Here is a 17338-nt window from a genome sequence, read left to right on the forward strand (position 1 = left end):
GGCAAAGTATTCCTTTGGGGTGATACTTATGTGTCAGGATGACCAGTTTCTCTTCCAAAGATGAAGAAGTGGGACCCCACTGAGGCTGTGGCCCTGTGATTTCACCAGTTGCATCTGTGTTGGGAAATTTAAGATTAGCCTGAGAACCAAGCACTGGAAAACACTCACAGACTACAAGACACCATCTGTCCAAATGTTCCTTTGCTGAGATGAGGACTTCAGGGTAAAGAGCATTAGCTACTGGTTTGGCGGCCTACTGCTAGGTGGTGATAGGGGCAGATCTATGGACAGGCTGATGCCCTTATACTATGTGTCTCTTTGGAGCCCTAACAGTGCCCAGGTGAAAGAGGCTTACAGTGATCCCAGTCCCTGACATGTGAGTATACTCATGCTGCACAGTGCCAGGAACACTTAGACAAAGCTGGTTCTGATTTTTTCTTTGAAAATCTCTCTGTTTTCCCTAAGCCATGGGTGAGTTCAAAGGATAAGGCTAATTGGCAGTAAGTAAATTCCTCAGTGGCTCAGCCATGAAAAAGAGTGAAATCTTGCCATTTGGAACAACATGGATGGATCTAGAGAATATTATGCTAAATGAAATAAGTTAGTCAAGGAAAGACAAACACCATATGATTTCACTCATATGTGGAATTGAAGAAGCAAAACAAACAGAAAAAAGAAAAGAACAAAACATAGACTCTTAACTACAGAGAACAAACAGATAGTTACTATAGGAGAGGTGGGTGGGGGGACGGGTGAAACAGGTGATGGGGATTAAGGAGGGCACTTATGATGAGCACTGGGTAATGAATAGAATTGTTGAATCACTATACTGTACACCTGAAACTAATAGAACACTATATTAATTATGCTTGAATAAAAAGGTCAATAATAGTAATGAATGTAATAAAATGTCAGTAATTCAACACTTAAAAAACACATCAAGAGCTTACTTATCAAGGTTAGTGTTTTTTTATGATTTTACTTTAAATTTGTTTATATTGATAAGTGACACATTAAAACTCACATGTAGTCAAATTTTGAAAAAAAGGAAAGGAAAGGAGAGACAAGAAAAGAAAAGGGTAGAAAAGAAGAGAAGAGAGAGGAGAGAAGAGAAGAGAAGAAGAAAAGAAGAGAAGAGAAGAGAAGAGAAGAGAAGAGAAGAGAAGAGAAGAGAAGAGAAGAGAAGAGAAGAGGAAGAGAAGAGAGAAAGTCCTCTTTGGGTGGGGTCAGCACTCACACTCCAGATCTGGGTCCTGTCCTGTCAGAAAGCGGACCATGGCCTCCAGCTGGCCGAGCTTCCGGTGGTCAGGGTCGATATCTGTGATGCAATAGATCCTGGGGCCCAGGAGAGTCATGTTAGCTCAAGAAAATTTCATCTTTCTCCCTTTCATTCTCTTGTCCTCACATACAGTGACCTTCTCACTTACCAATCACTGGCCAAGGTCAGATCTGGGTGAAGCAAGTCATGCAAGCCTGGAAGCAAAGCTCACACTCAGTAAGAAGCTCAGCCACTGTTGTGAGGTTATACACCTGACTGTTTACAAACAACTGCCAGGCAGCTTCTCCAGAGAAGGACTGGGTTTTATTCTTCCTTGTTCTCAGCTCAGAGTAGGAACTCAACCAATAGGATGGTGTTGGATTTGTACAGATCATGCCTTTGTCCATGTTGCTCCTGCTTTTTCTGAAATGCCTTTTCTTCCCATTGCCTCATGTCCAAATCCTACCTATTAGGGTCTCTCTCAAAGGAGCTAAGACTTTGAAATCAGTGATTTTGGCTTCATGGGCTTCATTGTACCCAACTAAGCTAAGTGGCCAGCCAAAAGAAGAGCCCAGAGATGGCCCATGTATGTTTGGTATAATCTCTGTAGCTTCATGCTATACTGACACTAACCGTGTACCCAGTACATGTTTGTGGATTGAATTAGTAAGGAAAAAATGCCCTTCTGAGCACCTACTCAGTCCTAAAAAATAAATAGGTGCTCAATTGGGGTTTGTTAAATTGCAGGAAAGGATGATGGAAATGCCAAGGGGGTATTTGTGGAGTCATTAAAAGGGGTACTGGATTGACATAGACTAAGGCAAATAGCTAAAGGGTGATGCTCCTTCCCCCACAGTAAGCCTGGCCAAGTCTATAGTTCTAAGCTTCTGGGTCACTGCTTGGTCTCACCCACAGAGGTGGGTGAGGGATAGCACCCTCTGCTCCCTGAAGTAATGTAATCTGAGAATATCTGGGTACAGGAAGAAAAGTATAGGAAGGGAGAAGGCACCATAGAGGCTCAGGGAGTTTGATCATTTTGGGGACAGTGGAAGACAGAGAAGGAGAGAGATCCAAGAACATGAACATGTGTTGTGAAAGGGTGAATGCAGGGGGCAAAGAGGGTCTGCCAGGGACAGCTCCAAGAAAAGTCACATCTATGCTGGGACGTGAAGAGTGGGTCCAAATTAGCTGAGATAAGAGGGTGGGCACTGGAAAGGAGAGCATTTCATGGGTGAGCACAGCACATGGGAAGACCTTGAAGCATAGTGCAGGAAGAAACGACACACACCCACACAAAAAAATCCAGAAGGCCACTGAAGGTCCTTTAGCAATGACACAATTTGATCTGGCATTTCTAGATAGGACCCTCTAGCAGAGATTTACAAAAAGGAAGAGGCAGGGAGACCAGTTGGAAGCTGCTGTGGTTGTTCAGGAGAGAGGTGACAATGACTAGGGTGGTGGCAGAGAGACGGAGAGATGAGATGCACTCAAGAGATGATAAAGAAGAATGGACAGAATGTGATCATTAGATAAAACACTTCCTGAGACATCTTGAGCCCTGGATATTGGTTTTATGCTCTCAAGGTGCTCAGGCAGCTAGGAGTCAAGAAAAGGCTGGTTTGAGGGGGTGGGGCCCTTCTCTCCCATCCTTCCCCACCATTTCTCACTGCCTCTCTCAGTTCATGTCTCATAAGATCCCTGCTATGGGTTGAGTTGTGTCCTCCAAAAAGATATGTTGAAGTATGAACCCCAGTCCTTGTGACTGTGACCTTATTTGGAAATAGGGTCTTGGCAGATGTAGTCAAGTGAAGGTGAAGCCATCAGGTTGTGCCCCAAATCCAGTATGCCTGTGGTTAGAGACCCACAGAGGGAGGAACCCTGTGATGAGGACAGAGGCTGAAGTCAAGGAATGCCTGGGTCTACCAGGAGCCAATGAGGATCCCACCCTGGAGGTGTTGAAGGGGACACTGCCTCCAGAACTACAAGAGAATGCATTTCTGTTGTTTAAACCAGCCAGTGTGTGGTACTTTGCTGTGGCAGTCCTAGCTAACAGCTACAGATTTTTTCCTTTGTTCTTCTCGGCCTCCTCTGTCTGAAGTTCAGCTTTGTTCAGAGAAACACATCCCTTCGAGGCCCACCTCCTCTGGTCCAGCCAACTATCCACAATGGCAAGTCCTAGGCTTTGCCGGCTTTGACAACTGACTGGCAGGTCCTGCAGATCCACACAGACCCCCACCTTGCCAGGCAGCCCTGCTCTGAGAGTCTGCCCTCAAGTCCGGGACCCGGGAGGCTCTGGCTCTGCCACAGGGTGGCCTTGCTCAGGGTCCCACGAGAATCCGTGTCCCTCTACACTGCCCATCAGTACTTGGCACAGACCCACCGTCTTCCGCAGATGTGTTCCCCAGGAGGATGTATTCTCCATGGCCCCGGGACAGCACCACTCCCAGACTGTGGGGAAAACAGAGAATATACATACTCAGCAACAGCAAGAGCCAAGCAACGTCCAGCCCACCTCCTTGGCCTCAGTGACTTGAAGTTTATGAGCTTTCCACACCAACAAGGGGCATGCATGTCAAACCCCTTGCCGGTTGTCCCCTCTAGAACCGTTCTCTTTTCATCATCGGCCTTTCTTCCTGAGAGAGACCCTGTAAATTCTATAGTCCAAGAGCACCCTCAGCTCCCATTTTAGTCAAGATTCATCCCAAACATCTCAGGGACCTTCTGAATCGTGGAGAGGTTTCTATGTTCACAAAGTCCTGCAAATAGGGAGCCCTTTCCTGCCTGTTGAGCCCCACCGTCCTTCCTCTCTCTCCTGGTAGAATATTGCTTTCCATGTTTGCTGAAGATCTGAATTCCTTAGAGAGCTTTAAATGGTACTAGTGCTGAACCCCATCCCTGAAAATCTGAGTCCATTGGTTTGGGTGGGGCTGGGGCATCAGCAGTTTTGCCAAATTCCTCAAGTATTCTAATGAGTAGCCCAGGCTGAGCACTATACTTTATTGAGAAATGAGGTAATTCAGAGATAAAGGCTATATGTTTCCTAATCTGTAAAATGCCTCAATTGAATACAGTTGGAAGGAACCCAAGACGTTTTCAAATTTGATCTTTCATCTTACAATCGCTTACATTGCATGGCTTTAAGATCTTTAAGTAGATTATGTGTTTTACCCTCACAAAGCACAAAGAAATACCTCCATTCTTGGCCTTGTTTTCAAATCAAGAATCAAGGGCAAAGGGCAGTTAAGTAACTTGACTAAGGTCACACTGCCTATTAGAGGTGGGGTTGAGACCCAACTCAGGCAGTCTGGCTCCTGACCCTGCACATTAGGATCATAGGCAAAGCAGGTCTAGACCTCAAGTTTCCTGAGGGCCAACCTGGGTTTTTTTCTATTACTGCAAAATTGCCAACTAAATGTGCATGGGTTCATCCCCAGACCTGAAGGTTCTGCCCTGAGTTGTTGGTATTTGTGTCCCAACCAGCCCTTCCCCTTCTGTATAACACACGGGCCCCTTACCTGAAGGGTGTGTCACTGATGTCTGTGAAGAAGTAATCATTGGTCAGGAAAAGAACTCTCTTCTAAAAGAGGAAAGAAAAAGTGCTTGATGAAGAGAGGAGCACCTGACCAGGCCCCCTACCTCCTCACATGATGCCTTGGGGTTTCATTACCTCTGTACCACTTCCCTCACCTCTGACCCCTGGCTGGGACCGCATGCACCTGCCTCACCTCGTTGACGCCATCAGCAGGCCCACCATCGGGCCTGGCAAGCTGCAGCCATGGGGCTGTCTGATCAAAGGGACCAAAGTCTCCACCTGCACCAATCCCCTAAAAGTGGCTGCTAGCCACGTAGGGCTCTTCCTTGAAACGTGCGACTGAGGAACGGAAGTTTTAAGTTTTAGTTGAGTTACTGCAAATTGGAATTTAGATAGCCAACGTGGCCAGCATAGGACAGGGTGGCTGGCGATGTCAGGGCTCATAGGGGACCGGAGAGAGGCCACCAGCTGGTGCTAAAAGCTTCTGGAGCTCCTTTGTGTAATGACTCACCTACAAACTCCCCCTTTCTGGAATACAGCTGAGGGGGAGGAGGCACCGGTCCCCCCTCCACTAAACCCCTCCTGGGGCCACATCACCCTTTTACAACTCCTTTTTCCTTGCAAAGCTGCCACCTTTTGGGTTGAATTTGTGTAAGCGAGGGCATCATGGAGCATACACAGGGCCGGGCATCAGGCAGACCCGGACTTAAGGCCAGCTAGCTGTTCACAAGCTGTGTGCTGTAGGGTCAGCAGCATCACTGCTCTAAGCATTAGAGTGCTCGTTTGTAAGTCAGAACTAAGGACAGCAGCCTGCCTAAGGTCACTGAGGTTGTGTGTTGCTAGTGGTGGGGGTGGGGCGGTGGGGGGCGGGGAGCAGGATTTGCTCTGGGCTCTGAAGCTCTGTGCACCTTTCTGTCTGCAGACCCAAGTTTAGGACCCTCGAAAAAGCCACAGGTTGGAACAGACCCCAGAGCTGTTCTTACTCCCTTCACTTCTCTCTGCTTTTCTTTCATTTCGGAGATTCAAGTGTCAGAAGGGGATGTTGTGGGAGTGGGATGGCAACAAAAGGGTTTGTTTCTATAGGAAACTAGTTTTAGACCAAAGCCTAGTGAAGCGCTCTCCAGGGCTGGCCTCATCCCTCGGCTGCCCTCTGCTGTCTCTGCCTCAGTCGGATCCTCTCTGCAGTATCCCTCCAGCACAGCAGTCCTGCGGCTGTGATAGTCTTGGGAGCCTCATATTCCAAGGTGGGGCTGGCTTGACTGTTGGAACTGAAGATCATCTTTTTAATTTTTTCTTTTTTTATTTATTAAAGAAAAAGGCAAAACGCACAGATCTTAAGTGTATTCCTCTAGTATTTTTTTTCCTCTAGTATTTTTGATAAATGTACACAGCCATGGAGTCACGTCCCCAGTCAAGATAAAGAGTGTTTGCATCCTCTAAAATCTCTTTGCCTCCCTCCAGTCCATCCCCGCCTCACCCTTCCAAGGGTGAATTGTTCTGAATTTGATCACCTTTGATTAGGTCTAGCTCCTTTGGATCTGGCTTCTTTTGCACAACATCATGTCCTTAAGGTCCACCTGTGTTATTACGTGTGTTGGCAGTGCGTTTCCTTTTGCTGCCGAGTAGTACTCCGATGTGTGCGATATTAGCTTGCCTTTACACTCACCTGTTGATGGGCATCTGGGGTGGGTTTCCAGGTGGGGCTATCATGAATAAACCTGCTACAAACATTCTCGACCAAGTCTTCCTGTGGACATGTTTTAATTTTGCTTGATAAATAACAGGAATGGAATTTCTGGGTCACATGCTCAAAGTATGTTAGCCTTCATAAAAAGCTGCCAATCTTCCAAAGTTGTCTTTATTATACTTCCACTAGCAGTGTACGAGTTCCAATTCCTCTACATCTTTGTCAGAATGTGATGTTATCAGTCCTTTACGTTTTAGCAGAGGGTATGGACTGGAATCTGATTGCAGTTGAGTTTGCATTTCCTCGATGACTAATGATACTTGGTTTCATATGCTTACCAGTCATGTGCATGCCTTCATTTGTGAAGGGTCTGCTCAAGTATTTTGCCCATTTCTTTTATTGGGTTGTTAGTCTTTTTGTTAACAATCTGTAGGAGTTCCTTATGTATTCTGCACACAGTCTGGGCCTTACTTTTTCATTTTCTTAGTGGTGCCTTTGATGAGCAGAACTTACTGTTTTTGATGAAGTCTGGCTTATCAAGTTTTACTTTACGCTTAGTTCTCTAGGTGTTTTGTCTAAGAAATCTTTGTATAACTTCAGGTTGTAAAGATTTTCTCCTATGCTTCCTTGTCGAAGACTTACAGTTCTAGCTTTTCCCTTGAAGGCTATGATCCATCTCAAATTAGTTTTTCTCTGTGGTGTAAGATACGGCTCACTGTTTATTTTCTTCATACATTTATTCAGTAGTTCCAGCACCATTTGTTAAAAAGATTTTCTTTCTCCATTGATTTGACAAGCTGTCTTTGTTGAAAATCAGTTGACAATATGTGAATTTATTTCCAGATTCTCTTTTTGTCTATTCTTGTGTCAATACCACTCTGCTTGGCTACTGTAGCTTTATAGTCAGTTTTGAAATCATGTAGTATGAATCATTCAAATTTGTTCTTATTTTTCAAGGTCATTTTGGGCATTTTAGTCCTTTGCATTTTCATATAAATTTTGGAATCACTTTCTCCAGTTTACTTCTTATTCTAGATCTAGAAGAAGTCTGTTCAAATTTTGATTGGGAGTGAGTTGTATTTACAGATCAGTTTGGGGAAAATGGATGGCTTGGCAACATTGACTGACAACTTGTAAACATGGCTATATCTTTGTATTTATTTAATTTTTTAATATTCTTTCCACAACGTTATCTAGTTTTCAGTGAGGTCATTTATGACTGTTAAATTTATTCCTAAGTATTTTATATTGTTTGATGCTATTGAAATTGGAACTTAAAAATAATTTAGTTCTAATTGTTTGCTGATATACACACACACATATGTATATATAAAATACAATTGATTTTTATAGTATTGACTTTGTGTTCTGTCAACTTGCTAAATTTACCTGTTAGTTCTACTAGTCGTTTTGCACATTCTTGGAATTTTCTATGTAAACAATCATCTCATCTGTGAATCCAGATAGTTATACCTCTTCCTTTCTAATTTTTGTGCGTTTTATTTTGTTTCCTTGCCTTATTGCAGGGATAGATCCTGGCAGAGTCCAGTGCAATGTTGAACAGAGCTGGTGAAAGCAGACATCCTTCCCTTGTTCACACTTTTAGGGAAATTGTTTAATAGGAAATTGTTTAATATTCCATCACTTAAAGTTAGCCTTTCATAAATGCCTTTTATCAGATTAAAGAAACTTCTTTTCATTTCCATCTAAATTTTGTCAAGTGCTTTTTCACCATCTATTGAGATGACCATATGGCATTTCTCCCTTATTCTGTTAATGTAATGAATTACACTGATTGATTTTTTTTGAATGTCAAATTACCCTTACATTCTTGGGATAACTCCACCATGTGCTATTGTTGCCATTTATCTTACACTTGTGTAAATGATCAGCCCTACAATACAATGTCAAAATTTTTGTCTAATAGATGTTTTTTTGAACTAAAACGAGTAAAAAAAAGTCATATTAATACACACATTTACCATTTCCAGAGCTGTTTGTTTCCTCATGTTTCCCTATGTAGATCTGAATTTCCATCTGTGTCATTTTTCTTCATCGTAAAAAACTTCCTTAAGCATTTCTGAAAGCATTTCCTATAGTTCAGGTCTGACAGTGATAAACTCTGTTCTATTTTTTATAAGAAAATGTCTAAATACACATCTTTTTGGAAGGATATTTTCTCCATACTAAGACTTTTGGGTTGACAGTTATTTTTCCTTTTGACATTAAAACGTTTTATTTTATTGTTGTTGATGACAAGTCAGCCATCATTCTATTATTGCTTTCTTCTAGCTTCTTTTAAGATTTTCCCATATTTTTTATTTTCAGCAGGTGTATTATTGTGGGTTTAGGTGTGGTTTCTTTTTCTTTTTATCTTGCTTGGGGTTTGCTGAAATTTTTATATCTTTTGGGTGATGTTTTCCACCATATTCAGGATATTTGGGGCATTCTTTTTTTCAAATATTTTCTGTTCCATTCCTTCTCCCTCCTTCTGGGACTTCAAGGACACATTTCAGACCGTAAGTAATGGAGGGATAATTTTTTTTCAAAATTTTTTTTTTTTGTTCGGGACACCTGGGTGGCTTAGTGGTTGAGTGTCTGCCTTCAGCTCAGGGTGTTATCCCAGGATCTGGGATCGAGTCCTGGATCAGGCTCCCTGCATGGAGCCTGCTTCTCCCTCTGCCTGTGTCTCTGCTTCTCTCTCTCTGTGTCTCTCATGAATAAATAAGTAAATCTTAAAAAAATTTTTTTGTTGTTCTTCACAATGGTAATTTCTATTTTTCTGTCTTCAAATTCACTGTCCTTTTTTCCCTCCAATCTGCTGACAAGCCCATCCAGTAAAAATTTAATTTCAGATATCGTACTGGTCGGTTTTAGAATTTCCACTTGGTTCTTGTGGTGGTTTTATACTGTATCAAGTTAACTAAGCTGGAACTACACTTCCAGACTCACTTCCCTGTGTGGTTCCAAGTTAGGGCTGGCCAAAAGAGAAGTTTGCATGAGATTTGTAAGGCAGAAGTGAAGCAGCAGCCATTTTACATGCTAAAGGTAAATATAGCATATCAAGCACTGGCAGCTTGCTCTGATCTGTTGGCTTACCTTCTTGGCATGAGGCAGCAGCCAGAATCAAAACTTCCCCAGCTGCCACTGGATCTCCTCATTCAGTTTCCCTGAGATCTGAGCCTGGTGATTGTATAGCTCCACGTGAAGGGCACTAGCTCTTTCTTGCAGATCACCTATACCATTGTGGTTAGAGGTAGTAAGAGAGATGTAGGTTTCAGTTGTTCTCATGGTTCTTATTTTTCCTCACGGGGTTCACTTTGTTCTTGTTTTCCCTTGCATTTCATTCAGCTTTCCTTTGAAACTGCTGGCCCTAGTGACCTATGATGACTTCAAGCTCACCACTAGATGCAGAGACACCAGCCTTATAGACTTCTTTACCAGAAATTACAATCTCATAACATTTAACTCCTGGAATAAGACCCTGTACTCATATCACTTCTAGTGGACCTTCTTTCATGATCAAACCCCAACCATTTCTCTGCTGAGATTTTTCCATCTAGTCACTCATTCTGACCATCTTTTTTTAAAAATTTCTTGTGCATATTTATAATACCTGCTTTCAAGTCCTTCTAATTCCACCAGCTGGTCATCTCTGGCTGAATTCCTAAGACTTCTTTTTCTCTTAACTATGTGTCACATTTTCCAGTTCTTCATGTGTCTGATATTTTTTATTGTACACTGGCTATTGTAAAGAATAGGCTATAGATACTTTGTAGATACTCTTCCTCTGAAGAGTGCTGACTTTTGTTTTAATCAGCAGATAGATAATTGGCTGATCACCTTCAGCATGTGGAGGCTTGGATTTACATTTTTGTTAGGGTTGGTCTGTTTCAACTTTGTATTTAGGTCTAGAGTGAATCTCCTGAACTCAGGACATAGTCTTTACTCCTAAAGTACAGCTCTTCTGTGCTTTCAAAGACAATCCTGAGGTGTTTACCAAGCCTCTTCACCTGCGTGTGACTGAGACTCCAAACTACCCTCACTACCATAGGAACAGTTGAAATCTTGTTCTGATTTTCAGCTCTTCCACTGTTGCTTTCCACTGGGTACTTAGACTCTCCCCTTGAAACTATACGTAGTTTAAGGTCAGTCAAGAATGTGAGAGGAGTTTGTATATATATGTTAGAGCCAGCCCGCCTATGGATCCCTCATATCTAGGATATCTTTCTTCATATTCAGACACTCTGAAAGCCCAAATTCTGTTCTCTGATACTTCAAGATGGTAACTATAGCTGAAAGCTGTTTAAATTATAGCTGTTTCATTTAAACAGACTAGAGTATGTCCTTCAGGAAAAAAACAAAAAACAAAAAACAAAACATGACATAATGTGTATTTCACCTAGCATAGTTCTCTTGATTCAAGGGTTGAAGCCCCTTCAACCCTTATTTCTGCCTGCTTTTGGTCACTTTCCCATGCTTTTAAATGTTTGTTTTTTATATTTTGTCCAAATTTATAATTGTTATGTGCTGGAGGATTAGTCTATTGCAAGCCACTTTCTCATAACTGGAATCAAAACTCTGAGAAAAACTGTTAAGGGTGAGGCAAAAGGAAGAGAGAAGGAGTGGGGGTTTCCCTGAATCTTGTTACCAGAAAGAGGAATGGAGAGATTTGGAAGATTAAAGAGGTGTCAGAACAGTCTCTTCCTTTAATAAATTGCCTCCTTTTGCTGAAAAAAAGTGTGTAAGTGAGTGAAAGTGTGATAGAGAGAGAATGAGCAAGTGCCACAGGGCACTGTAATCCTGCCCCCCTGAATCCTGTGCATAGGGATTAGAAGGAACTGGGGAACATGGGGCAAAGCTGCCCTAACTGCCTATGCCAGTTGCTGGTGTGTGTGTGTGTGTGTGTGTGTGTGTGTGTGTACACACCATATGCCCAACAGCAAGGCTAACTTGGAAGAACCTGAAGGCTAGTAAAGAACACTGTCTGTCTCTCTCTCTCCCTCTCACTGCTAATTATTTGTCCTAAATTATCAAATTATCAAATGATAAAAAGAGCCCTCGTTAAGATACTCTAGGATGCTTTGATTGTTTTTTCTTTTAAGCACTTCCCAGGACATCTGACCAGGATGCCACTGATGGGTTAGAAATTATGACACTTGTTACTGGTCCACATATTGGGAAAACTGCCTGCTATCAAAATGGCAAATAGGAGGCCTGCTGGAGAAAGCTGGATTCCTTACAAGTCTGAGATCCTGGGTATTGGCCCAGATTGTGTTTTTAATATTTTTGGAATTAAATGCATAACATTAAAAATATGGATTCTTAGCTGTCTCCTGTAGATGGTACATGTAACAGTTCAGTTCCCAGTACCCCCAATACCAAGGCTTGTCAGTTTCTCTTACTCACATTTCTGAACATGGCCTATCTGGCTTTGTGAGTCCTGCTCTAAATCTTGATGGGTTGCCACTACTGTCTGGAGGATGCCAACATAGTTGTCTGTCTGGTGTTTAGGGGAGATGGAAAAGGTCTGGACTGATCCATGAGAAGTAAGAATACATGTTAAATCTCCTAAGAAAACAAGTCACCATCTTCCAGAAGGATGGCTTGAACAATAACAGATATTCCTGCAATGCTTTAAGAAAGCTTCCCTTGGGGCACCCTGGGTGGCTCAGTGATTGAGCATCTGCCTTTGGCTGGGGTAATGGTCCTGGGGTCCTGGGATCAGGTCTCAGATTGGGCTTTCCAACGGGAGCCTGCTTCTCACTCTGCCTGTGTCTCTGCCTCTCTCTCTGTGTTTCTCATGAATAAATAATAAAATCTTAAAAAAAAAATAGAAAGCTTCCCTTGGCTTAGATCTGAAGAGTGTTTCTACTGAGGCACAAGCTTGTGAGGTGAGATATACCACTGAGCTGAGAGGGCTGGGATAGACTGGCAGGCAAGAAAACAACAGGACTGTGTGCAACTCTTAAAAAGAGAAGACGTGTAGGGCAGACAGAGCAATTGGTAATGAAAAAAAATGTAGCAACCCCAAGGAAAATGGCATCATAATAGATCAGAGCAATGAGAGGCTGGATACCACTGCAGTGGCCTTAGAGCACAATGTCCTACACACACAATGCAGGTGCAGCAGCTTCTGAGCACAGAAGTAAAGAGATGGAAGATTAGAGAGGTGAGTTATATAATGAAGTAGAGGGACAGGAGAAAACAATGAATTTTAAAGATGGAAACAGAATTTTAAATAGATTCTTGGGAAATCTTTAAGTTGGAGAGTAGAGAATTCAGAGCCATTCCTACAGAAAAGCCTTGTACATTAGTAAGAGTATGTGGCTTAGAATCAGACACACGTGGGCTTTGCAATTAATCATCTAGGTGACTGTACAAGTCTTTAGCCTCTCTGAATTTCCTCATCTATAAAATGGGGATAAGATAGTACATACTTAATAGGGTTGTGAATGTTAAGTGAATACTTATAAGGCCCTGAATCTAATTTCTAACAAATGTTAGCTACTATGTTTTTTTTTTGTTTTGTCTTTTTTTTTTTTTTTTTATGATAGTCACACACACACACACACACACACACACACACAGAGGCAGAGACACAGGCAGAGGGAGAAGCAGGCTCCATGCAGGGAGCCTGACATGGGACTTGATCCCGGGTCTCCAGGATCACGCCCTGGGCCAAAGGCAGGCGCTAAACCACTGCGCCACCCAGGGATCCCATTAGCTACTATTAATAGTAGTAGTAGTTAGTAACAGTATAGTAGTACTGTGAACACCTGTGTGCTATGAACTGTACATTTCTGTCATGATCATGATCAGCATCATCCCAGTTCTTTATGTTTAAGAACATGCAGGAAGCTTTTGTTAATTTGCAGTTTAACCTGGGTGGTTTATTGGCAGCAATGACCACATTTCAAAGGAATGGGCAGAAATTTGAAGAGAAGTTCAGACTACCTGAATCTCGTAAAGACTCTCCCTTGGTGGCTCTGAGAAGCATGGAGGCAGCATAAGAACACTGGGCAATGGAGGAAAGGGTGGAAGACACGCTATACTTATTTCATAAGTTGGTCTCAATTAGATATAGTATAGCCATACTCTCATCTGTTTGAAAGTTGCTGTCTGCCATATGCAAGTTAAAATTTTCATTATAGCTACCTTAAATGCTTTGCCAGGGCTGGGCTAGGGAAGAGCTCCCTTGTGTGTGTAAGCAGGAATCTGTTGGAAAAAAGTGGAAGTGCATGGAAGAAACCTCTACTTTTTTGGATCAAGAGAAGGAGCTGCTCTAACTGGTGGTTTGACATCACTGATATTTCCCAATCTGCCTAAAGGAGGCCCTTCTCAGCCTGGAGCTTCTAAAAAGCAGGCAGATGTCACACAAATCAGATATTGGTCCCAGTGAAATACAGCCCATGTATCTAACAGGAATGCAACAAATTGCTTTTCCTCTCCAATGCTTTCTTGTTTGGCTTCCATGGAGGTTTGTGTTTGTGGAAGAACTTGGGTCTAATTGTTGCAGACAGATGCCTGTGTTCTTTTAGCTGAGGCAGATGGGCAACAAGAGGAGGAGGTGGAGGTGGTTGTGAGGGAGGAGGTGACATTTGTAAATATGTCAAGGGACAATGCAAATTCAGCACAAATGCAGTAGAATCTTTTAAATGAGAAGATGAAATGATCTTTTGTAAATGATGCATGGCTCTGGGAAGACAGCAATTGTATCAGTGAGGGTATTGATTCTCGACCATTTGCACATACACTGGATGAAAATCAGTTATATGGAGTAGCAATTATTTTTAACTTCTTCCCATATAATGATTAATGAGAGTTGCTAACAATTTGCAAAATTAACTATCACTTTCCGTCTTTCCATTATAAACAAAAAAAAAAAAAAAAAAGGAGGGGGTGCAAATAGCAGGCAGCATTGGGAAGAAAGAAGAGTTGTAAATGCCTTGAGTTGACCTACTGCTTTGCTTGGGAGTCTCCAAAGAACTGATCATTTCTTGGCCAGATGTTTCTTTTGGTTGATGTACACTTTGATATACTCTCCACAACAAGTACTCAAGTCTTAAGCTCTAATTCAGCTAAGTCCAAGTCCCTTATCACCACCCCAAACCTCAATCAACTGGGATACTGCCTTCCTGGGACCAGACCCTCGTTCTTTCCTTTGAGTTCCTTACCCCTTTGTCCAGTGGAACCTTCACATCCATAGAGAGAGAACCTGTTTCCCCATTGATCATGGCTGTTCTGAGCTTCAAGAGGAAAGATAATGGTATTAGTCCCCTGGCTTACACTGGAGGGTGGAAGGCAGTGGGCTTTACTGACCAGACTGCAGGTGATCCCTAGGAATACTTTCAGCTCTTCCCTTTTTCCTTTAAGCAGAATATAAGGAGGGAATATAGATTTGATTTTAGGTTCCATTTAGTTTATAATTCTAGACCTTCACAAAAATAATTCTCCCAAGTACACTGATGTACTTGATCGAACATAGTGCTATATTACTGAGACAATTTCCTTTAGAATGAGCTACTAACCCCCCAAATCAGACTGGAAATCAATCCCTGTGAATTATAGACATGGCTCATTCAGCCTCAATATTCCCTGAGATTCAAGAAGATACTATTATGTTGTTATAGTTGTTGGAAGCATTGCCCATTACAGAAATTGCTTCTGGTTTGGGCTTGGAGAGCTTCCATTGAGAGGAACAGAGTGGCCTCAGAGCTTACAACCCCACAGCTGGTCTGTGTGCTGGTTGTAGAGCTACACTAATTCCTCTTTCTCCTGATTTCCCTACTCACAGTTTCAGCTTGGTCTTCCCACTCCACTTCAGAAAGATCCACGCTGTTGTAGTTAGGTTTGGGTTTCAGTTTCTTCCCCTCTCTGTACTGGAGTGGGCAGGTCAGGAAGAAAGAAATGAGGTTAAACATGAGGCTTGCTCAAGTTTCATCTCTTTTTGGAAGCCTTAAAGATATATTCATAAAATCAAAGAATCTCAATGATTCCTTAAGGGAATCAACTTTCCACCTGATGAACATTTCCCTTCCCAATATTTGTGACAGATACTCTTATGGCCTCTCAGTGAATATTTCCCATGATGAGGAGCTCCCTATTTCATGAGCAGCTTGTCATAGTTTGGACAGCTCTAATTGTTAGAAAGCTCTTCCTCATACAGAGCTGAAATCTGGCTCCCTGTTACTTTCACCCATTGGTCTTATTCTTTCCCTGGAGCTACACAGAATGTTTTCCACCTGACAACTCCTGAGATTTTCCAAGGTGCTTGTTACTTCTGACTACACCTCTCCAAGCTAAATGTTCCCGGATTGCAGATGCCTCAACTCCCTCTGAATATGCTCACTTCGTCAATGTCACTCTCAGAATGGAGTGCCCAGGACGAGCGTCAATATTTCAGATGGGATTCTGACCAGTGTGGTGTGTGTGTGTGACCCGTATTATATGGTTTTGCCTGCTGCCTATTATTCTGCTGGATTTCCGGGGCAGCTACACTGCCCTAATAGCTTAAATCAAGTTTTTAGTCAGTTAAGTGCCTTTGGCCTTCCTCACGTGGCACGCTGTTAAATTACATGTTTCCAATATTATGCTTGAGCATTGAATATTTTGCAGAACTTTCCATGCACCCTAATATATTGATCTTGTTAGTTTCAGTTTGTTTAGAAGAATACTTCTTGAATATGAATTTTCTCCCTTAATATGTTACCCATACCTTCCAGACTTTGTGTCATCTGGTTTCTGTTTTCATCTTGCTGATAGAATTCTTGAATGGGACAAAGCCAAGGACAGACAGATTCTGCAGTGCCTAATAAAGACCTCCCTGCAGCTCGACATAGAGCCATTAATCAAGTCTTTGAATGTTATTATTTTCTGGCCCTGTCTTCCCTCCCTCCCTCCCTCCTCCCTCCCTCTCCCTCTGATACAAAGACAGATTATTGTCAAGTTATCTGCTACTAGGTTGGCAGCGCTTCCCAGCTTTAGTTTAATAATAGATCAAAAAAGGCAAGGGATGGTTTATTATTGGAGTAAATTACAAATTAATCAGAGGGTCTACTTTTAGCAAAATGAGGCCCCTGAAGATGCTTGAAAGGTTGAAGTCCCCTATCACTGTCTATTGTGCTGCTGTCAGTTTTTTATTTTTTCAAGAAATTGTCACCCTTATTTCTTGCCTATCTGGGAGGTCTGCACTATAACTGCCACAGCAGTATCTCCCTGCATTCTTCTCTTTCTCCTCACCCATGCTTGGATGATGTTTTCATTCCTGGCCTTGCTGATGCCTGTGCTCATAACAAACAGCACTACTCTGCCATCTTTTACACTGAATCTTTTTCTTTTGAGTAAAGTACAATATTCCTCATCATTGCTATTGTCTAATTCCTGGTGATATCTGAAAGATCATCTTTAGCTCCTATTATTAAAACCATAATTCCACCTTTTTAAAAAAGATTTATTTATTTATTTATGATAGACAGAGAGAGAGAGAGAGAGAGAGAGAGAGAGAGAGAGAGAGGCAGAGACACAGGAGGAGGGAGAAGCGGGCTCCATGCCGGAAGCCCGACGGGGGACTCGATCCCGAGACTCCAGGATCGCGCCCTGGGCCAAAGGCAGGCGCCAAACCACTGAGCCACCCAGGGATCCCCCATAATTCCACTTTGTATAATTACTCATACTTTGAGCACTGACAGACAGATTTCAGGCCAACAGTATGGCTCCTGACCCTCTATCAGTTTGTTACTAGGCATATCCTCTATTACTTTTCTAAACTTCTCTATTGTTCTCCTTAACCCCTATCACAAATTGATAGTGCTTTCTTTAGGAATCACATTATGTTGGCTTTACACAGTAATGTTTGTTA

At 42.4% G+C, this 17338-nt stretch overlaps 1 protein-coding gene across 1 annotated transcript in view; it reads right to left on the reverse strand.

Annotated features, from left to right (window-relative positions):
• CACNA2D4 (calcium voltage-gated channel auxiliary subunit alpha2delta 4) overlaps positions 1 to 17338 on the reverse strand; it is a 121137-nt gene that overhangs the window by 66527 nt on the left and 37272 nt on the right. Inside the window, exons 17-22 of the mRNA XM_049102496.1 lie at positions 15273 to 15359; positions 14655 to 14726; positions 4774 to 4835; positions 3639 to 3706; positions 1428 to 1473; positions 1238 to 1335 (exon numbers count right to left, since the gene is read on the reverse strand). Coding sequence (XP_048958453.1) covers positions 1238 to 1335; positions 1428 to 1473; positions 3639 to 3706; positions 4774 to 4835; positions 14655 to 14726; positions 15273 to 15359 — 433 coding nt within the window. The remainder of the gene's footprint in view (positions 1 to 1237; positions 1336 to 1427; positions 1474 to 3638; positions 3707 to 4773; positions 4836 to 14654; positions 14727 to 15272; positions 15360 to 17338) is intronic.

This window comes from Canis lupus, chromosome 27, assembly GCF_003254725.2.
Source record: "Canis lupus dingo isolate Sandy chromosome 27, ASM325472v2, whole genome shotgun sequence".
Classification (NCBI taxonomy): domain Eukaryota; kingdom Metazoa; phylum Chordata; class Mammalia; order Carnivora; family Canidae; genus Canis; species Canis lupus.